Raw genomic sequence first — 23,471 nt, 5'->3', positions numbered from 1 at the left:
CCCAGAAAACCTAGTCATTTGAAGTTTTAGTTTAATTCAGGTCACCAAATATATTAAATACTTGCTGTGTGCTGGCCTGGGCTATGTATACGAGAGAAAGGAATACAAATTAATTATTAATTCTTAGAATGTGTATTCCTTGGGAATAGTTTCATTCTTTCAACTCCTTAGCATTTAGTAGTTTTTATAGACACTTAATAAATTGGTTATTTGGTACCAGTTGCTGTTAGCGTGGTCACTTATATTTATTACAATTCCATAATATCAATTACTTTATTATTTCCTCAATCATTTGTGAAATGTTTTCTAGGTTCAGGCTTCTTATGGACGAAAAAAGTTACCATATACTTCTTTGAAGTATGTTATCTGAGGCAGGTGTTGTCGTGTTCAATTTTCAGTCTTCCCACTGCTTATTTATCTAAAAATGCTGATATGGGGGGCTCTTAGTTTCTGGAATAGTGGATTAGTGGGAGTGAAATTGGACCTCTTCAACAACAGAGTTTTTTGTGTGAACCTAAGATTTTAAAAATATTTTCTATTGCCATTATGCTTAGGTACTGCTTCCTTAGTGAAAAGCCCAGTGGAAGTATTTGTCTGATTTTAAAACTCTGAAAAATACTCTGCCTTTCTTCATACATCAACTATAAATTATTCCCCAAGGACTCCCAACCCATTACTATAATGGAAGTAGCAATAGTTAAGTGAAATAGTTAAGTGAAAAAGAAACTGGGGAAAAACCCCAAAACAAATGATTTTTAAAATATAAATCTGGTATAAAGTAACCTGGTTAGAATCATTTGTTAAGTTCTTTTTTCCATTTTCTGTCTTTTAAAATTGCATTCAGTCTTGCAGAGATGATGGCATATGCTGCTTGGATATTAATGTGTGACATTATGCTAAATAAAGGCTTCTTTACTTTAAAGAGAGAAGAAAGAAGCCAATGAATAAGTATATGGCTAGTGGAAATATTTGAAGTTCCCCAATCTTTGAAGTTCTGTCAGCCATGTTTTTATTTTCTAGTTTAGCATTTTAACAACCACTGTTCTTAAATGAAGAAATCTATTTAATAAGGGACTATTGTTGATTTATTTGTGATCTCTCTAAAAAAGAAATCACAACTGTTCATTGAGAATTTGTGGCTGTTTACAGATACAACAGAAATAAAGAAATCCCACACTCTGAATGGACTTGAATTTGAGAAGTAGGCTTAGGAAGGTTTCTTTATATTTTAAAAAATGTATTCCTTCTTAATGTCTGGGAAGTGTGGAAAGACCCATTAACATAGTGAATTTTTATGATTATGAAAAAGAACAATAAAATATCTTAAAGAAATCATGATTTCTATATCATATATGAGATTTCTATGAATTTGGGAAAACCTAATCACTTGCATTGTCCACCATTCCTAGGTTGGTTGCTAGAATGTCAAAGACTTCCACTAGCCATATACTTATTCATTAATTTTGGTTGAAATATACCTTTTGCTTTACCAACCTTTATTTCCTTCATTCTAAAAGCTCTTGGAAACCAATTTTTCATTGGCCATCCCACACTCATTCCTTTCATAAAATCATAAAATAAAGTTTTAGTCATCAAATCATAATTTATATACTGAAGGTTGGCTCATTTTTCTGTCTTTATCCATAATATTGTCCTCTTTCTTAGCTTGTAAGTATCAGCAGGGGCAAGGGCCATGCCTGTTTATTTCCAAAATACAGTATTTTTAAAAAGTGTGCTTTGGCAATAATAAGGAAGGATCAGCACAATACAAGATTAAAGCACTATTTCTGGGTATAATGGACTTCCTTTGAAACTCTGGATTTTATTCTTCTTGTTCATTAGGGATTGCTGCCAAGGTCACTATTATTTGTTCATCCTTTGCCTTTCTATGCCACCTTCTACCTCTGACCCCCAGTAATCTGTATTCTTCCCCATGTTCAAGTGAAACATGGAAACTAGTGAGACAATCACTTATTTAGTGACTCATACCTTCCACTTCAGAATCCTTCTGCAGTAACAATTCTGTGCATGCTACTGATGACCTCTGCCTCCAACAGTTCTGCTCAAGCCAATGTATAAATTTATAAATGTACCGTGAAATATAAAAAGTTAGTAAGCAATGCCATGCGAGAGATCAAATTAGCTTATTTTCTGTAATTATCAGTTTCCAGAATTTTGGTTTCATTGTGATTTAAGATAGATTCAATAATTTTTTTGTTATTATTGTTTGTCATACTAGATAATTTCTGTTTAAATTCTCAGTCATTAAGTTTTATTTGGAAAATAGGTCTTGATTTTATGGGAGAATAATACATAATATAGTTGAATTAAACAAAATGAATGGAATTCTTTGTTTTGTTTTGTTGGGGTTTTTTTTTTGAAAGACATGTATTACTAATATGTGAGATTCTTGGGAAAAGGGGCAAATTCCTTTTTTTAGTGATAACTCCATGGGGAACAAAATGATGGAATATTATTTTGTAATCTATAGTAATCTTATAGGAAAGTAAGTATAGAGTGAGTATATGAGTATAGTGAGTGTTTTGAGTATAGAATACTTTGTAAACTTTGTTGAGATACTACTATATAGATACACAGAATAAAGTTTGGCATATCCTTTCCAACTGAATTAAGCACTTTTTCCAGACGTGACTATTGGAATACAGAAAGTATATTGATGGTAAAAAAAAAAAAAAATTGAGTAGATTTCTACCAAAGAATTAGATTTGATGATTTTGAGAGGAAATTTGGTAACAGTTCCCTCTTGAACAAAGGACCTTATCTATGTTGTTTTGTTGCTAAAAGAAAACTGCTTGGAGAACTCTCCATCCATCTTGTATTTTTCCTGTTGTCCAATGTGGTCTGTTTCCTATTTGCATGATTTGCTGTTTTGCTCCTACTCATTCTGTGTTTCATTATCTAATCTCACTACCATGAATTAGGCATTCTGATAGAATTTAAAATAACTGTAAAGTTCTCCTACATATGAACCCTTTTCCCTCACTGGAACCGTTTTAAGAAATGTTGAAATTTTATTCAGTTATTTTTTCTTGAAAGTGTTTCACAAAGTGTTTATTAAAAGAGAAAAGCCTCAAAGAAAAAATGAAAAGATTGTTAATTGCTCTGATTAGGAGCATCATTGAGCTATATTGAATTACATAAAAAAGTACATTTTCCCTCCAAAGGATATTTGTCATTTAATTGTATTTAAGTTCAGCTGTGATATTGAAGTAAAATAAATTAGAAATTCTTTCTCCTTTTCACTTTCTAGTTGTGATTTGATTTTGAAATCTCTTTTTACCCATTGAACAATATAGTTGGTTAACTATGGATTATAGACAGATGCTTTTCTTATCCCCCCCACCTATTTAGTTTTTAAAATCTTATTTCACATATTTGTAGAATAATAGAATAAGACTGCTTTGAAGGTAGAGATTGCTGCATACACAACTGGAAGTTTTTGCTGACTGCATTTTAACAAAGATTTATTTCTCCTCTACACAGTCCCTTCAATCTGAATATGTTCAATACTAAAGCCTTGCTGCTTCGATGAAAGCTGTTCAGCCTTTAAGAGACTCATTTCTTCATGAGGAGGAACATTGTTGAGGGAAAGAAACTGCTCACTGGGAGGAGATCTCTGCATTCTTAACCTTATAATTAAAGAAAGCACTCAGATCAGACCTCAAGGAGAGACTTGAAACCAGAAAGCTCTGGTTAATGACTACTGTAAATGCACTGAATGTTTATGGAGATGTTGGGTGTGTTTTTTAAAGAAAATTTTCATGTCGAGCCTGGTGATGTGAAGGATTATTTTTAATGTATTTCGGTAATACACTTGTTATTACATTTCTGTACAGTGTTATATTATATATGTATTGTCAAGCTAAAGACTATTTTGGTAAATTTATAAATATGTAATTGTGTAAAGATTAGAATATATTTTGATTTAGATTTTCTTGCTATTTGCTACCAAAAATATGTATTTTGAACTTGCTAGGATGATTTTATCTATGATGAATAAATATTTTCACATAATAAAAAAGGGATGTAGGAGAAAAGAACAGAAGGAAAGGAATAATTTGATGGATCCACCATAAATATGATATAACCTGTTAAGTTTTTTGGGTAACAGTCTTATTTTACATAGTTTAGTTATGCAGGATTCTCACTAGCAAATGAGTGTATTGGTTGGTATAGTGCCAGTTTTTCTTTTTCTCTCTGTTCCTTTGTATGATCCCCTATTCATTTTTTGAGCATCTTGGTGTTCTTTGTTTTTTAAACTTCAAATCAGGCTACAAATAAAAGTTAACTAAAAATTCTCCCTTAGAACATAAGCTTCCCCTCTACTAGACAGCAGTGAAGCATTCCCAGAATTTTACATTTAAATTTGTTTTCAAAAGAAATTTTTTGGATTAGACTTCATTTGCAATATATGATTTTCTTGTTGCCTGTAATCTTGCACATTATATCAGTAGATTTAAGTCACAAAAGGACAAAAATTCACCAGATGCTGCTATACATCATTTCATTAAAAATTGTTTTAACAGTATGAGATCTTGATGCAGATTTGGACATTTTGGCAACATAATTTTTTTTAATGGCCATTAGTGTACATTATTACAGTTTTCTAAAGATTAATCATTCATTTCTTTATCAGTATCCCTAGACAGTATTTCTTTGGGAAAAAACAACCATGGGAATGCTTTTCCTGCTCTACTTAGGCTAGCATGTGAAATGTTAGCAAGAAGGGTTCATAGTACTTTATTCCAATCCTTGAGATGAATCTCTATATTTAATCAGATATTATATATGGATAGTTCTTATACCAACAAAATAACCCAGGGCTTTGTTTTACTTGAAAAAAATTATAGAAATAAATATTTGGCTTTGATTAGCTTAGTTTGGACTGTAAAGACTGAACAAAAATGAATAGACTGCAGGACTTTAAACTGTATCAGAAAGAAACCATAAATTTGCAGAAGGAAAATTGAAAAAAATTGTGAATAACTTTTTTTTAATAGAAAGAAGTATATTGTACAATTTATGTGTTGTTGTCAAAATGATCAGTGAATGAGTACAAAAAGATGATATATTATGACTATTGAAATATCAATTTTATGTGAATTGTTGAAGGAAATCTATTCATATCATATTTTCTGGGGTGGGGGGAAAATCATGTTGACATCTTTGGTCTGTGAACAGTGATTTGTGTGCAGCTATATTAAAATGACTGTAAAACTGACTACTGTAAATGTTCATGTTGTATGTGTGTATATGTGTCATTTGTACCTGCATATGTGTATGTGTCTTAATATTATTTGTACACATGTGCAAACACAGACACACCAAAAAGTATGTGTACATAGTATAGAAAATATAGAGCAAAATAATTCTATTCCAATTATTAAAAATGTTTGACATGTATTTTGTTATGAATAGCATACCTTCAAAGCTATATTTTGTTGTATTTTGAAGTGTAGATAAATACACTGCTAATAAATAATAAAAGTTTTATCCATTTAAATTATTCCTTGGCTCTCTTAACTTAGATATGTTTGCTTTCTAGGCTCTGATATCCTAATGTCTGTCTAGACTTTTAGCTTTTATACAGTCTGGCTGGCTGATGTCTTATGAATTTCTAAAAAAAAAATGCAGTTGTATGTTTTTATTTTACCATCTATTATCAGTAATTAGCCTTTTGTAAGGCTGTATGACAGAGTGTGTATGTCTGTATCCCTGACCTTGGAATTAGATCCAGAAAAGCCATTCAACTTAGTTTACCTGCAGTTCTTGTTGTTTAAATTTTTTTAACTTAAAATTTTTTGTCATTTCTAAACTTTCTCTTTTCCTTCACACTCCATACCACTAACATTGAGAAGGCAAGAAATATGATATTATATATATATATATATATGTGTGTGTGTGTGTGTGTCTGTCTATCTATCTATCTATCTATGAAGTCATGTAAAAAATTTCCACAAGAACCATGTTGTGGGAGAAAAAAAGACAAGAAAAATAAAATGGAGAAAAAAGTGCTTCAATCTTCATTCAGAGTTTATCAAGTCTCTCTGCAAATGGATAGCATTTTTCATCATGAGAATTTTGGAATTGTGGATCACTGTATTGATCAGGGTAGTTAAGTCTTTGACAGTTGATCATCATTATATTATTGCTATTGTACAAAGTACAAAAAAAGAAGTAGGAGAACTTCTGCTTATTCAACTTTGCACACCAATTCATGTCTTTCCATGTTTTTCTGCGAGCAATTACCTTCATCATTTCTCACAACACAATCACATCACAACCACATACCACGACTTTGGTTCAACCAATTTCCAGTTAGTGGGCATCCCCTCAGTTTCCAAAAAGCAGTGTCACAAATAGGTTTAAATGCAATTTTAACAAAATTAAAACATTCTCATTATTCACTAGATGCTATATAAATTTAATTTTTGAATATGAATTTCATTTGTGAGCCTTCCTCCATGAATTGTTCTAAGCATATCAGTAGGTTTTAGTATCCTCCTTTAACCAACTGCTATAGTACAAGGTGGACAGCATTTCATAATGATTCATGTTATAGCAAATGGAATTGTAGAATTTAAGAGTTAGATCTGAGATGTTATCTCATCCAGTTCTGTCTTCATTTTGTAAATAAATTCCTTCTGCTGGCACATTCTATTCTTTGATAATGCACAGCTGTTTTAATGGAGGGAGTTAATGGTATCCAAAGAATTGAGTTTTCTTCTTTAATCATACAACAAAATTTGGATAACAACATATCCTCAGAAGAGTAAGGATATTTCTAATTATTCTACAATATGAAGTTCCATATAAGATAAAGTATTTTTATTTACATGTAGTTTGCAAGTAGATTCCACGTGGAATCTAAAGTAAAAAATAATTGTATAAAATTATTTTGAGCTGAATTAAAATGTTAATGTATTCCTACCTAGTTGCTTCTTTAGGGAATGAATTATGTTAATCAGACCAAGGGGTAAAACAACTTTTATAAAAAGCATAAAACCTTCATTAAAAAAATGTTCAGATGGAAACTAATATTGGGTAGCCCGAAATGCTTCTAATTAGTAGCTAACTTGTAAGTTGCTAAAAAAGAAGTTAGCAGATAGCAGACTTTTCAGTAATCTATTTAAATTTATTTAAGCTTTAAAATTTTTTTTTAGATGGTTAGGTGTGGGAAGGGTATTAACCTAGACAACTGAATTGTTTAATTTTGGTCCACATTTGTCAACTATCATTTCTGGAGCTGTTTAAAGAATTTCTAAGAAGTGGGGATACAAGGGAAAAACTGTGGGGAACATGTTAATTAGAGAAAAGACTTTAGGTTCCAAATATTTCAATTTAAAAGTTCACTTCATTGCCTCAAAATTGCACTTTCTTCCCATATTGTCAAAAATAAAAAGCAAAAATGTAGAAATTTTGGGAAGTTGGAAGCCATGAATGAGGAAGTACACAGATGTAGGAAAGTTTTGTTAAAATATCAGGCTGCTTTGAAAATAGGGCATTTCAATTATGCAATGATGTCCCAGGAGCATATATGTGGAAACTTAATAACTCCTCTGATTCTAGCTAGCACAATAAATCTGAAAGGGTGAGATTTTTAAAAATGGCTTGGAAAAAGGAGCTTTCTTTTTTGCTCCCTTCCCTCAAAGGAAAAAAAAAAAAAAAGCCATGCTAGAGATGAGTTTAATTGGCCAAAAGTCAGAAAGTTCAGTTTTTAGGTTTCCACAGCAACCTTCACTGCCTCCTTTGTTTTGAATTACAATAGAGACCTCTTTGCATGCTTACACAACACTAGCAACAACCATTAGAGGGAATTTAAGAAAATGATTTTTGTTCTTCAAAATGAAGGTAGGAATCAATGGGATACAATTCAATTTATAGCACTTTCCAGTTTCAGTGGGAATGTATCATTTTTGCATTAATACACCTATTCTTTACTAATTTTAGTAATGAGAGATTTAATAAGATATTTTTTAATAAAATAAAAAAGCATGTAATTTTTAAACTGGCTGCACTTGGAAACCTACAAAATACAATGTGTTTTACACTTTTCTGCATGTATTTACATATGAAGCAAGACCTACTTCTGTAAATGTTATTTGTTCTTTGTTTTCAAAGAGGACCAGATTTTTAAAAATATATACTTGTAGGAATATATACTTGTAGGATGTGTATATGTATAGATGTATAAAATACAAACCACATTTTTCCTTCCCTCTTACTGGTTCCATTTTAGTGCACTTTTGAGATCTTATACTTCAAGGATCTCTGCTTCTTTTAGTTGGTTTGAACTTTTTGTTCAAGTTTTTTCTTTTTTTCCTTGAGTTCTTTGACTGAGGGGTGCTGGGTACTTAATGGGAACTTAGAAAAAATACTAAATAGTTCATGGCCTAGACAATGAAGCTTGAGAAAAGTGTGATTTTTCACCTAATCAAATATAGTGTAAGACATTTTTCTGCATGAATTGGGATATTAAGAAAGATATTAAATGAAATAGTTGGTTTAGTTGGGGGATGGTTTGGTGGGAGATTTTATCAATGAATATGAGATATTGCATATTGCAATCTTGTAAGAAAGTGTCAGATTGAAGTGGGAGAAGAAAGGTCTTTGAATAGATTTGCTGGTCTGTAGTGAAACAAGCAAGTAAGAAAAAGGGGTCAGAAGAGATAGTTTATGAGATTATATGAATTAGCTTAGATCCTTGCAATTTAGTATGAGAAAAGTAGAATCTGCTGTTTTGGGGGGATACCTTTGTGGGAGGAAAAAGGATTTCTTATGGAGGGTAATTTTTACCTTTTTGTATCAATTAGAGGATGAAGTCCAATAAGTTTTCAGTAGATTATTTGGGGTTTGACCAATATCTTGTCTACAGCTGTTATGCTCAGTTGATAAAAAACATGGTACTCAAAAGCTGAATATGATACCTCACCTTTCTATTCCATAGTCATCCTGTATATCCTAGTCACAAAGGGGACCTAGTGAGCTCTGGTGAATCCTTCAGTGCTACTGGAAAAATAAACTCTAGTACTTGCCTTACTGATGGTGGATCATCTTCATATACACAGGCTATCACATGACAAGGGCCGAACCAGGAATTCGGCTTTGAGGATAGAAAGGACGAATCTTGAGGACATCAGAGAGAACAAAGCATCATCACCATGTTGCGACATCCATGTGAAAGGGGAGAGGAAGGAAGAGGACACTACTATTCTTCCGAACCTGGGAGTGATGACGGAGTTACCTGTTCGTAGAGACTGAGAAAGCTGAGTGTGGGGCTAGCAAAGCACAAGGAGGTGGAGGAGGGAATCTGGGTATATTTTTCCTAATTAAAAAAATCAAAAAAAAAAAGCCCACCCCACATTATTTGTCTTCTTGGCAAGGAATCAGAAAATAGGGGAGAGCAAAACATGCTTCAAACCATGTGGTTCCACCTTCCGAAGTATTTATACCTGAGATTCTGTTTCCTGAGGGATGAAAATGACAGCGTTTGTATTCTGTGCATTCAGCCATGTTAAGGCTGCCCTGTATCTTTCTAAATATGAGTGATGTACAAATCAGTACATGTACATGTGACATCTCATGGAAAAATGCTGCATTGGGGTGTTAAATCCTTCCAGATGACTTCCAGAGTCGAAACTTAGTTGGAAAAAATGACAGCCTAGAATCTTGGGTCATGACAATCAAGCAATCAAGAAATATTTATTGAGCCACCTACTAGGCAGTGTACTAGTTACTGTGGCTCCTACTCTCCTTCAGGAACTTATAGTAGAGCTAGGGTAGATCAGAAATGAATATGTAAATAATGAAATAATACAAGAGTTAAATGAGATGGATGGTGCAGGGATTCAGAGGAAGGACAGATCACTGCTAGGTGGGGAGAAGAAGACTTCATAGACTTTAAATGGATCTGGAAGAATAGATAAGTATTGCAACAGTCCAGAGAAGGGCAGGCAATGACAGCAATTTCAACAAGAATAGAGAATTAAAGTCAACAGGCATTTATTAAGTGCCTATCAGTGCACTAGGCTGGGAATACAAAGATGTGATGGAGGCAACCTTTGTCCCCAAAGAACTGATATCACACTAAATAAAAGCAATATGTGCTCAGAGAAATAAAGACAAAAATCTACATTTTATAAATTAGCACCGTGCTTTTGTACGAAAAAATATATAATAATCTATGAAAATAAGAAATTAAAAATGTATTTTCATTTGCACTCATGCAATATACAAAGTGCTGTACATATTTTCTTGTTTTGGAAAATTTTAGGGAGAGAATTCACAACTGGAGACAACAGAGAATGCCATCTCTAGGATAAAACACTTGTGCTGAGTTTTGAAAGGAGCTAAGAAAGTGCAGGGAGTTAAGGATGCTGAATATTTTAGACAAGGAGATGGTGCATGCAAAGACACTGAAATGAGGTGTGCAATGACATATGAGGAGAAAACAATTGGTCTAGTTTGCTGTAGTACAGACATTGTGAAGGAAAAATATTTATTAAATGTGGAAAGAGGATGGATGAAACCAAGGTTTGAAGATATGTAGAAACAAAACAGAAGTTTGTATTTTATTCTAGAGGTGAAAAGATGCCATCATAATTAAAGAGTGACACGGTTAGACCTAGAATATAGAAATACCAATTTGGAAACTGTGTGAAGGATGGATTAGAAAAGGGAGAAACTGGAGGCGGCAAAAGTTACTGCGAGAATTCAAGTGAAAAGTGATGAAGACCTAAAACAGGGTGGTGGCCATGTAAATGTAGAGATGGGTTTAGATATACTTTTTCTGGACAATCAACAGAGCCTATCAGATGACTGGATCAGGGTTGTGATTCTGGGTAACAGGAAGTACAATGGTGTCCTCAATAGATATTGAGAAATTAGGATGTAGAGTGTTGTGTGTGTGTCTTGTATGTGTGTGTGTGTGTGTGTGTGTGTGTGTGAGAGAGAGAGAGAGAGAGAGAGAGAGAGAGAGAGAGAGGAGAGAGAGAGAGAGAGAGGAGAGAGATGAGTTGTATTTGAAAGTGTTGAATTTAAGAAAACTGAAGGACATCCAGGTGAAAATGTTGAACAGACTTTGGTGTTGTGGGACTATAGCTAAGAAGAATAATGAGGGCTACATAATGGACTTTAGAATATTAAAGCTGGAAAAGACTTTAGAGATTTCCTTTTCCAACTTGTTTATTTTACAGGTGAAATTACTAAGACCCAGAGAGGTTATATGATAGGACTGGAATTATGCTTAATAGAATCAGAGGAGTACACATGAAAAATATCATCCATCCAATCCACTTGTTGGCCAGATGAGGAAACTAAGATCCAATGTGGTCAAGGTTTTAAAGTCACGTAAATGGTATGTTTGATTTCATTGGCAGTTGTATTACTATGATGATACTTTGTTAAGATTTGGATGGTTTATTTGAAAAAACCAGAAGGTGGTCTTTTGATAGGAAAATGTACTACTTTTTTTTCTCACTAAAGAAGTCTTATGGATCTAGTTTTCCATATCATCAGCAAAATTTAAGGGGAAAAATTAGAAATATGAATGGACTTGTCTTCCTAGGACTAGGGTAAAAGGAAGACACATCCTAGAGCAATTGAAACTAATTATCAAGGGACCATAATTAATGGATACATGCTTCTTTTTTTTCTTCTTTATCCCCATTCAAAAATACAAAGCTGAATTTTTAACTCTCAAATTGTTTCTCTTTTTGTATTATGTGTCTCAATATCTTGGCTGCAGCACATATGTAGGGCTGTCAAATTCATCTCATGAGGACAAAGAAAAACATACATTGGGATGTGAATGCCAGGACTGAAATTGATAGTCTCTAGTTAAAATGAGAATGTAAATATAACAAATGCAGCAAATTCTTAAAAGATGCCTACTGTGTAAAGGTCACAGTAAGAAAGCTGAAAGAATGAGATGTGTTTAGATCAAAATTAATTAAATTGTGAATCATTAGTCAATATACAGATAATTATGTTTGATTTGGGAAATCATCCCCCTTTCCTTATCCCGTTTGGATATTTAATGCTAAGGATTACTTCAAGATCAAGCAGATAAGAGGAAAACATGTTCTAAGAAAACAAATAAAATATTATTTTAGTTTCTTGAAAATTCCCAAACAAACCCATACACCACCTAAAAGTGAGTAAAAAAAAAATGGGGCAGGATAAAGTGAGCTGGAGGTTGTGGAATTCTGACACTAAAGGAAATTGAAAAGAAAATGAGGAACAAAGCATTCCCTATATGTAGTCTCAGTTGAGCCTGAAAATTCCACTGGAGAGCTATCCCAGGAAAGCAGTTTTTGCAACTGTTCTCACTGCAAAGAAAATCTTTTCATAGGAGAGCTCAAGACAAGTGAGAGATTCAGTCATGGATGATAAGAATCCTAGGATCATGGATCCTGAGCTGGAAAGAGACCTCAGAAATCCAGCATCTTCATTTTATATATGAGGAATATGATATCTAGAGAAAAAGTGACTTATTCAGAATCGAGCAGAGATAGTAAATAATAAAGCCAGGGGTTGAATCTAGGACCTTGGATTCCAAATCCAATGACATGTAGAAGCAATCTATTTAGCTAAAAGATAAAACCAAACTGTATATGTGATTAAATGCATCAATGTTCCAACATTGTAATCTCATCAATGTGAATCTTCCTTCCATAAGTGTAAACCCATCCTTGACTTCTCCATTGTGTGGGATTCTTCATGTTCTCAAGTTTGGGTGAAAATACAACTTCTCCCCAAAGCAGAGTCCACCAACAGGAGCTACCAAACAGTCTGGAAGTGGTCTTTGTCTTTACATTATGAGGTACCAGTGAAGCATTTAGTCTGACCTTTAATTTTTTCTCACTTTTGACACATGATCAAGCTATCTTTCCCCCCCAATTTTGCATTTCTTTGATGGTTTCATGGCACTGTTTCTTCATAATAGCTTTGTAATTTTTTTTTGCTATCTGTGCTCATAAGTTTCATATACCCGTTTATTGCATTTTAATTAGTCTTCAACTTCTGTTTTACAGAGACAGTAACATTTCATGATTTGTAGCCTTAAAACAGCGAATTAGTATTTTTTTTAAAGATGGGCCTTTTGTTTTAGGCAGAAACTTTCAATCATTTTTAAAAATGCGATTTTTTTTCAGAGGCAACCAGACCATATTACCCTTCCTGTTCATTATGCCAGGTTCAACTCTTTGGATATTTGTAATGGATGTCCAAAATAACCTATACTGATGGATGATTTTGATAAGTTGGACATCCAACTGCTTAGCATAGTATGAATGTTAGGAAACATTGTATAAATAAAGGGATAAAGGAAAATCCTGGATAATACTTTTCATTCAATCAAGTGAGAATTCTTGCCTTATTTCTTGCATATGGGAAAAGAAAGACAGTGTGTATGTAGAGACATGTTCAATTTTCCACTGACTCCATAGAATAGTTAGAAATAAAACTGTGATTTCTGGTTCTTTAATCTTCCTCTAAATCACTATAATTGAGAATTTGGTCTTTCATTCTTTTTTACATAGTGAGTTTGCCAATTTCCGTTTAACTCTTAAAATTAGGAAAGATAAACATATAGCCCTATTTCAATGCTTCATCATGTCATTAAAGTGACAATGGAAAGAACCTTAGATTTGAAATTATAAGTCCTTGGATTCAAATTGTAGCTCTAATATTAAATAACAATATGATCCTGAAAAGAGCACTGTGTGTCCAGGTTAGAGTATATATATATATATATATATATGTATATGTATTTATGTGTGTATGTGTATGTGTATATATACTATCTATCTACCATATATCTACATATATGGGCAACTAGGTGGCACAGTGACTAGCGTGTTGTGTCAACTCACCTTCATGATTCAAATCTGATTTCAATCATATCCTAGCTATGTGACCCTGGGCCAATCACTTTTAAAACTCTGTTTGCCTGAGTTTCCTTATGTGTACAATGAGGTGAAGAAGGAAATAGCAAAGCATTTCAGGATCTTTACCAAGAAAATCCCCAATGGAGTCACAAAGAGTTGGACACGACTGAAATATAATTTTGAACAAATCATTTAACTTCTCAGTTTATGTGACCTCAGTTTTCTTATCTGAAAAATGAAGGTATTGAACTAGATGACTTCTAAGGTTTCTTCTAGCTCTAAATCTATGATCTTATGATCAGTTCAATCTCTAATTCTGTGAACCTAATGTTCTAAGTCCCTTAGACTTTCTGGGACTCAATTTCTTCTCCTATCAAGTGGGATAATATTTGCATTGCCCATCTGACAAGGGTTGTTTTGAAGAAGAAAATGCTTTATGATTTGTTTTAACAGAAATGTATTTGTTGTCCAAAAATCATAGAATTTTGGAGTAGAGAGGGAGATCTTAGGGTTCTAGAATGCTTTGTAGTTTTTTTAAACAGAAATGTATTTGTTGTCCAAAATCCACAGAATTTTGGACTAGAGAGAGAGACCTTAGGGTTCTAGTTCAACTTTCTCATTTTAACAGATGAGACTCTAGCCTAGAATTTAAGCTATGTTTTTTTAAAAAAAGCAAGACAACTTGACTCCTACACCAAGACTCTTTCCATTAAGCCAAATTGATTGTTCAAAGACAATAATAAATATGGAAAAAGTCTAGAATATAGATTCTAGTTCTTCATCAACAATACAAACAAATTTAAGTTAATAAGAATTTGGGATCAATCTTTATTACCAATAATTTTCCACAATTATTTCCTCAATTCCCATTCAATAATTCAGATAAAATTCTCCCTCCTTGCTAATTTCCCTTTGTCTTTCTCTCTCCCTTTTCCCTCTCTATCTCTCTTCTCTCTGTCTCTTTGTCCATTTCTTAAATGAACATTGCTTTCCTTCATTTTGGCAAATCAGTTCAACCTACTCATTAATAGATTGCCTTGGTGAAATTTCTATTTTAGTATTCATTCCAAATAAATGAATAACACTGAGCAGTAGCCTGAGGTGGCAGAAAAGAACCCAGTATTTGTATTCAAGGCAAAACTGGGTTTGAATTCTCCTGAAATATTTATCATCATGTGACCATTCTAAATCATTCAACATCTCAGTTTCAGTTTTCTTATTTGTAAAATGGGGATAATATCTCAAAGGATTGTTGGGAGCCCCATCTGAGATAATAGATACAAAGTACTTTGCAAACTTTAAACTGTTCTTAAAAGTCATGCCAGCAGAGATATATTTGGTACTTTCTACCAAGGTGGAAAGATTTTAAGCACAGACCAATACTGTGTATGACTGTATATTGTATATATTATCCAATAAATAGTCTAAGTCTGAAGAAACTCCTAGTTAAAAGACTGGCCATTGGGTTTGTTTTTTAGCTACAGAAATTCCTTTTTTCCTTCAATAGTATTTCATTTTCCAATTACATGTAAAAATAGATTTCAACATTCATTTTTGTAAGATTTTGAGTTGCAAATTTTTTCTCTCTCCTTCCCTTACCCTGCCTCCCTGCCCAAGAAAGCAAGCAATTTGGTATAGGTTATATATGCACAATCATTTTAAACATATTTCAATTTTTGTCATGTAGCAACAGAAATTTTTTTACTGTTTTTCCCCCAACTAACAAATTCAATTCAAACACTTATTAAGCATTGTGCTGAACACAGAGGCCACATAGATAAAAATGAAATGGTTCTTGCCTTCAAGGAGCTTACTATCCAGTGGAATATGGCAGAGGTAAGTAAGTGCAAAGCAAATATGCCATGATAATACAAAGCAACTTCAAGAAGGATAGACTTCTAAGGACTGAGGTGATCAAGAAAGACCTCATTTAGAAAGTAGGCCCTACTTTGCAGGAAGTGAAGACCATTTAGAAGAGACAACCTGTAGTGGTAAAACTAATACTCACAGCAATGAAAGCTGGAGCTTCTGAATTAGATTCAAAGTCTAATCAGGCAAGTTTTTAGTTTCATGTTGCATTACTATCTTTGACTCTTTCTTCTAAGTTAGAACATGCTAATTAACCATAATATTTTGTATTTGAAAAATACAAGAACTTTTTTCATCTCAACACAAAAAGAATTATCTAAAGGTGTTTCTAATTTCTAGAAAGTTTGCCACATTTTTCTTCTATTTTCTGCCATTAACACCAGAAGTCACAAGTTTTTTAAGTAGATTAAAAAATCAAAAAGTGCTTTAATGGAGAAATAGAAAGGGGAGTCTTTTCTAGACAGACAACAAATCACAGCAATTTTAAACCCAAAGAATGGTATTCTTAGAAAAGCTACAAGCAAATGGGAAATGTAGGTCACTAAAGAAATGCCTTGGAAACTTTACAAAGCTACTGAAGATGTCCTACTGATATAAAGGCAGAAAGAGATACACGGCTTCACATAGATAGAAAAGAACTCTGACTGTATCAAGGGTGTGCCCAAATTTATAATTGGGCAAATTGATGAATTGGAATCCTGGCTTGGTATGGGTAGAAATAACACTGAATTTGGGCCAAACAGTTTAGGTTTTTATGTTTAAGGGTGTGTATATCCTGCTGAAGTGGATGACACTCTGGTCCTGAGTTCAAGCCTTAGTTCTATCAGGGAGTTATATGTGTGTGACACTGAGCTAATCAGGGGGTGTTGTGTTGAGCGAGTGAGACAAGAATGTGTCAAACTGGGAATAAATCAATCAACAAACAATTATTAAGATGCTGTTTTGTACCAGGCACTTATTAGGTGCTGAGTATAAAGTAAAAAGATGAAAGAGTATGCCCTCAAGGAATTTATAGCCCATGGAGGAAAGATATTATGTAAATATGTAAATATATGCAAAACAGATACAAAAAATACAACAGAATTTGATTGCTGGTAGGTAGAATCTGTATGGATCAGGAAAAGCTTAGGAGGTGGTGTTTTAGTCATATTTTGAAGGAAAACTTGGGATTCAGAGTGAAGAAAATGTGAATTTCAAGCATGGCAAATATCCACTGATAGATTAGGACTCAGGAAATTCTACATGAAAGCAGAAAATTTTCTAAAGCCCACTGAAAAGCACCTTGTTTAATCCTTAAGTTTGACGACACTGACTTTTGGGCCAACATGCAGGCAAAAACCAGAAACCTGAATCTAATACTGAAACCATCATTCCATCTACAAATTCCCTTTTGAAGGAAAAACTGAAAAGGTTGTCTGCATTTGGAATTGTAATATTTTCTCAGTATCTTGGTGCTTAATGGAGAGATACTTTTTAAGATGGCAAAAATGGAGAGGATTAGATATTAACTGCAAACTTTATCTGTAAAGGACTTCAAGAAAACCTTTCTTCCTTTTTATAATGTATTTGGTTGAAACTGAGAGACAGTGTGGTATGATATTATAGCACTGGATAAGGAAGCAGAAGACCAAAGTCTTTCACTGATTGTATGAACTCAGTTTACTCATCTTTGAAAAAAGGAGACATGGACTACATAAGCTTGAAAAACTTTAGACTCCAAAAAATCTATGATTTCTGATGGCCTCTCAGCTGAGGATCTTAGCTCATGATTTCACCCCCATTCTCTCCTCCTCTACACCAAATTCAGAAGAAGAGGAATTTTCCTCATCAAAATCAATGCATATAATCATTTGTACCCTTGATCTTTTCTCTCAGCCCCCCATGCTTGTAGAATTAAACCTTTTCTCTCTCCTCTTATTGCACACTCCTCTCAATCATCACTTTTTAATCTTTAATCTCTTTTTATCTGACAATCTCCCTCATCCTTCACCTGACTCTCCTATCCTCTCAAACTCTACCATCCTACATCTTTTTTCTAACAACCAAACTATTAGGGTAGAAAAAAACCAAACCAACTCTTTATGGCAGTTGGATTACTTCCTTTACCTTGCACACAATTGATTGTTGTCCTTTCTGTTCAAAGAAGATATATCAGGATTAAGATATAATGTGTTTGATTGTGGCTGAGCACTAAATACTCTACACAGGTCAGACACTTGTAGTCCAGATCAACATTTGGAATGGAGATGTCTCTAAGCTTTCACATCTCATATTTCTTTTGGGCTGTTGTGATCCTGCTCTGCTGTTTGAGCAAAGCACCTCTTTTGATGTGGGCATATCATATTCCAGTATCTCCCATGTCTCACAATCAATTCCCAAATTCTCTAGAGACCTTGAGATTATTCTCCTATCACTCTAACTTCGTTGTGAATGCTTACCTCATAAGTTTTTTGTAAAATAGTCTTTTAGGTAAATATATATTTGACATTTAAACAACATGGCCAGCCCATCAGAGTTGTGCTCTCTGCAGGAGAGGTTAAATGCTTGACACTTGCAGAGAGACCTCAGTGTCTAGTACCTTATTTTGCCAAATGATTGTCAAGACAATTCAAATGGAAGTGATTCTGTTTCCTTTCATGGTATTGGTATATTATCCAGATTTCACAGGCAGACAACAATGAGGTCAGCATAACATCACTATAGATGTTCAGTTTGGTAGGCGCCTAATACCTCTATTCTCCCACACTTTCCTTGGGAGCCTCCCAAAGACTTGCACAATGCCTGGCAATGCTAGCATCAACCTTATCCTTTATGTGTACATTCCTGAAAAGTATACTGCCCAGGTAAGTTTTGCACACAATAGATGTGTATAAAGTAATTCTTGCACATAGTAGTTGATTAATAAATACTTTTTGGATTGTATTGTGCACAATAAATATACTTTAGATGCATGATCTTTAATAGAAAGAAAAATTATGCAGTCCCTAAATCCCTCAATTACAAAAACTCCAGATGGCAGAAAGCTTTACAGTCTGAGATTATAGCCAATTTCATTTGAATAACAGTTTAAATGGGTTAGACTTAATTTAGTAATACTTAGCTCTTACTTTCTTCAAAGCATTTTACAACCATAAAGTAAACAGAATGGAATGGTTCCTTTGAAAGGAAAAGAAATTGAGTATCCTTTTTTTCAGGTGAGAAAAAAAAAGCTTAAAGGTGTGAGTGGTGCCTTTGGACTATATGGTATCAGACCTTTGGACTTGATTCTTATAACCTTATGTTTACTCCTGGAACAAAAATGAGGTGTCATTCATTTTGATCAGACAGAAGTGTCAGGGCTCATAGAAAGAGGGTAGATTTTAAGTTTCATTAAATTTTAGATCCAGAAAGAATTTGTTTAATATATTCATTATAAACAAGAAAATAATAAATCATGCAAATTTTGTGATTGACCTAATGTCAGAAGGGACAAGAAAGATAGCAGCAGTAGCAAAAATACCCTTCCTCCTTCTAGTTGGAAATTATGCTAGCTGGAACACCCACTTGCAAGAGCCAGCAGGTATACCCCAGCTGGGAAAAATGCCCAGATAAAGTGTTGAGGTGGGAGTAGGAGTGAAGGGATAGGAGGTACTTTGCTCTCCAACTGGTTCTCTACTGACATTAACAGAAGAAGTGATTCCCCAAAGCATCTTGTCCCAATAGCAGCAACAAGCAGGTAAATGGCAACTCCATCAACAAAACTATTAGATTATTCCTCAGCACATTGTAACTTCACACAAATAACTATTCCTCCCATTTTTCAGGAAGCATGTTTTTGGGGGGCTGCCCTTTAAAGCAAATTTTCCCCCTCAGGAAAGGTGAAAGACTGCTAGCATCCTGCAAAATGTTCACAAATCCAGATAGTGGGTCTTATTCAAGACCTATTCAAAAGGAAATAAATTTGGAAGGAAGTAGCCAAATCTATCACTTGGAGAGCCTACTTTTTCCACTATGCAGATTGTTCACAATTCCCATCTTCTCCTGTTATTCTCTCATTTGCCTTTTGACCATTTCACTACTGAAAAAAAGTCAACTCTAATCTAGCAATGGAAGAAGCTTGAAACTGATCATTTCTCTGTGACTGTGTGTTTGTAGATTTAGGTGACCACTTTTTATAGATGTTTTGTACAAGAAATTCATGTTTCACTATTCCTTTACAGCCTCTGGAAAGGGATTGAGGAGGGAAACCAACACAATAACATTGGGGGATTACATGTAATCCCAGGGAAACTGAGATTTTAACTGTTTGATTTTTTTTAATCCTTAACTAGTGTTATAGGAAGATATAGGTTTAAGGTATCTATTTCATTAGTTACAGCATCTCTTACTAGTCTGTGAATTAGATTGGAATAAAGGTGCTGTAGACCTATAAGGTTCTATTACAAAGAGGGAAGAAGGAGGGGACTAAAAAGGAAAAAGAAGTTGATGGGGGGAGGGCAAGAGAAGGGAGGAGGAGGAGAGTAAAGGATAAAGAAACTCCCTAATTACAAGACTTTCTGTGCAAGATATTTTTCTTCCTTTCCCAAGTTTGAAGGCTGCTGAATAATTCATGAAAAGCGTGGAAAGGCTGAATTTACCCAGGGTGATGAATAACTGATCAGGAGTGAGCTGAGAGGAGAGAGACTGTATCACATCAGCCACCATTCCTGCTTTCTCAGTCTAGGGTGCTCTACAGCTCTCATTTTTCTTTTCAACCAGCTTCCCTTGTGCTCTGCTATTGTGACTGCAGGAGCTTGCTTGCCTGGGTGGATCTCTAGGCTGCTAAAAATCAGATAGTCTTCCCCCTGGCACTGCTGCCAGCTGGGAAGCTCCTCCTTGCTTATTGCTGCTGGGGCTGCTGCCAAGCTTTGGACCATGTGCCCAGTTCCTGAGTATTGGGGATCCTCCTGGCACTGATCCCAGTGGAACTTCTCTGATGGTGTTTTCCTGGGACCGTAGATGCTGCTGTTGGGACAAGGTGTTTGGGGGATCACTTCTTCTGTTACTGTCGGCAGGGGACCAGCCTGACAACAAGGTATCTCCTGTCCCTCCACCCCCATTCCCACTCCACCACTCCATCTGGGTATTTTTCCCAGCTGGGATATACCTGCTGGCTCCTGCAAGTGGGTGATCCAGCTGGCGTTTCCAACTGGAAGGAGGGAGGTTATTTTTGTTACTGCTGCTGTCTGAAAGCAGGAACCCTTTTTCCTTGCTCTGTGGAGACATTTCTGAAGTAGGGACCTGCTACCAGAAATTACGCTCACCTAGCACATCGCAGTCTTTCTGCCCCTCTCCGGATCTCCCACCGAAATTCAATTCTTCTACAGCCTTTTGATTTGGGGAGGGGAGAGGATGGCCCTCCACCCTTGTTGACCCTACAGGACAGTGTCGGAGGTGATGGGGCCCTCAGAAAGAAGTCAGAGTTAAAGAACTGGGTGTGAAAGTGGAAGCCAGCATGACCAACAGCTCCTCCACGTCCACCACCACCTCCAGTGCCGGGGGCTCGCTGCTACTGCTGTGCGAAGAGGAAGGCTCGTGGGCAGGCCGCCGGATTCCCGTGTCGCTCCTCTACTCCGGCCTGGCCATCGGGGGGACGCTGGCCAACGGCATGGTCATCTACCTGGTGTCGTCGTTCCGAAAGCTCCAGACCACTAGCAACGCTTTTATTGTGAACGGCTGCGCCGCTGACCTGAGCGTGTGCGCCCTCTGGATGCCTCAGGAGGCCGTTTTGGGGCTGCTGCCCAACTCCTCGCCCGAGCCTCCAGGGGGGTGGGACGGGGCTGGGGGCAGCTACCGTCTGCTGCGGGGCGGGTTGCTGGGCCTCGGTCTCACCGTGTCTCTCCTATCCCATTGCTTGGTGGCTCTGAACCGCTACCTGCTCATCACGCGGGCGCCCGCCACCTACCAGGTGCTGTACCAGCGGCGCCACACGGCAGGCATGCTGGCACTCTCCTGGGCACTGGCTTTGGGGCTCGTGCTGCTACTGCCGCCTTGGGCAGCTCCCGCAGGTCGCGTGCCCCCCGAGGTGCACTACCCGGCGCTGCTGGCAGCTCTGGCACTGTTGGCTCAGACGGCGTTGTTGCTGCACTGCTACCTGGGCATCGTGCGCCGGGTGCGGGTCAGCGTCAAGCGGGTCAGCGTGCTCAACTTCCACCTGCTGCACCAGCTGCCGGGCTGTGCTGCGGCCGCGGCCGCCTTTCCAAGTGCCCCTGGCCCCCCGCACGCACACCCGGTGCCCCAGGCGGCCGCAGCCTCGGCGCAGCCCCTGCCGCCCACTTTGCATCCGCGCCGGGCACAGAGGCGCCTCAACGGCTTGTCAGTGCTGCTGCTCTGCTGCGTCTTCCTGCTGGCCACGCAGCCTCTCGTGTGGGTGAGCCTCGCCAGCGGTTTCTCGCTGCCTGTCCCCTGGGGCTTGCAGGCGGCCAGCTGGCTTTTGTGCTGCTCTCTCTCCGCCCTCAATCCGCTGTTGTACACCTGGAAGAACGAGGAGTTCCGTCGTTCTGTGCGCTCGGTGCTGCCCGGCATCGGGGACGCGGCGGCGGCGGCCGCCGCCGCCACTGCTGTACCAGCAGTGTCCCAGGCACAGCTGGGCACCCGGGCCGCTGGCCAGCATTGGTGACGCGGTTGCCAGGGCAGCCCAGGCGACGGAGGAGATGTTGCCCGATTTCCCACTCCCAGGTCGCCCGCTCCTCCAAAGCAAAACATCGCTGGAGGAAGAAGACTCATAAAATATTCTGCAATAAAGTTGGCACGAGAAACTTCAGCTGTCACAGGGACAGCCAGGGTTGCCAGATCCCTCACTCTTAGAACGGGAAAGAGATGGGATGGGGGTGCTCCGGGGAAAGAAAATTCATTTTTCCTTCCAGGTCACTCAGTTCGGTCCATTGACTGCCATTATCCTTTACACTGCTGCTAGGAGGAAACTAAGAACCCCCAAAGCTGGCAATTTAAACATCCGTGAGAACTTCATTTAAAACTATAAACTCTGCACAACAACTCAACTCGGCTTTTCCTGTTGGATCACTCACCGTGATTAAAATATCTTTATTTCCCCTTTTGTTGTACAATAATTTATTAAAAGCCCTAGATGTGCATGGGACAAAGATTCTTTATGCTATGATTTTTAGAGGTACCTGCTAACTTTGATATGATCTTTATTTATTCAATGTATATTATTAGCCCACAGTAGTGTAGTAGCAAAATCTTGCAAAATATGATTTATCTTTAAAGCTCTTCTGTAAGATGTTCTTCAGAGATGGCAAAGTCACTGCTGAATGATTTCTCAGCCAGTGAGAAAATCAAGAATTTGTTTACTTTTAATAGCTTTTTGCATTCCTAGATCTAAGAGGTGGCAAGTCAATATTTGATATGTTGAGAGTTCATTGTAAGAGCCAGCAACAGTAGGCAGTTGTGAAAACAAATGATGGGACTTTTTAATTTAGGAAATGACTTCATGATTTCTATAGCATGCACTAACTTATTGCAACCAACATCTTTTAATAGTTCTATGCCCTCCAAGTGTGATTGCCATTTTTATTTTTTTTTATTTTTTACATTTTGTAATTTAACAGTTGATAAGGAGAGTAAGAATTTCTGTTGTATGCTTAATATTAAAAATATCTCAATGCACATGATGTAAACACTCACAGTACAATGACTTCATAGCTAAAATTA

The 23,471-nt window shown here is 36.4% G+C and overlaps 2 protein-coding genes across 5 annotated transcripts in view; both read left to right on the top strand.

The window, feature by feature from the left end:
* Positions 1 to 9,543, top strand: part of CDC14A (cell division cycle 14A) — a 234,144-nt gene extending 224,601 nt beyond the window's left edge. Inside the window, exons 17-18 of one of the 4 annotated variants that reach the window (XM_051993244.1) lie at positions 3,505 to 3,826; positions 9,090 to 9,104. In XM_051993244.1, the coding sequence (XP_051849204.1) occupies positions 3,505 to 3,534 (30 nt within the window). In that variant the 3' untranslated portion in view covers positions 3,535 to 3,826; positions 9,090 to 9,104. Of the gene's footprint in view, positions 1 to 3,504; positions 3,827 to 9,089 lie in introns of all 4 variants that reach the window. The other 3 variants (XM_051993248.1, XM_051993247.1, XM_051993245.1) reach the window with 3 other exon arrangements.
* A 9,083-nt stretch (positions 9,544 to 18,626) lies between these two features.
* Positions 18,627 to 22,501, top strand: GPR88 (G protein-coupled receptor 88). The gene has a single exon (XM_051993238.1). It carries the CDS (start codon positions 21,253 to 21,255, stop codon positions 22,414 to 22,416), a length of 1,164 nt encoding a protein of 387 aa, XP_051849198.1. The 5' UTR covers positions 18,627 to 21,252; the 3' UTR covers positions 22,417 to 22,501.
* Positions 22,502 to 23,471: the final 970 nt, after the last annotated feature.

This window comes from Antechinus flavipes, chromosome 4, assembly GCF_016432865.1.
Source record: "Antechinus flavipes isolate AdamAnt ecotype Samford, QLD, Australia chromosome 4, AdamAnt_v2, whole genome shotgun sequence".
NCBI classification, from domain to species: Eukaryota; Metazoa; Chordata; class Mammalia; order Dasyuromorphia; family Dasyuridae; genus Antechinus; species Antechinus flavipes.
This window is presented reverse-complemented; position numbering and strand designations above follow the sequence as displayed.

Bases quoted from the DNA above. Each gene is read 5' to 3' on its own strand.
- GPR88 (XM_051993238.1), top strand. From the start codon at position 21,253: ATGACCAACAGCTCCTCCACGTCCACCACCACCTCCAGTGCCGGGGGC.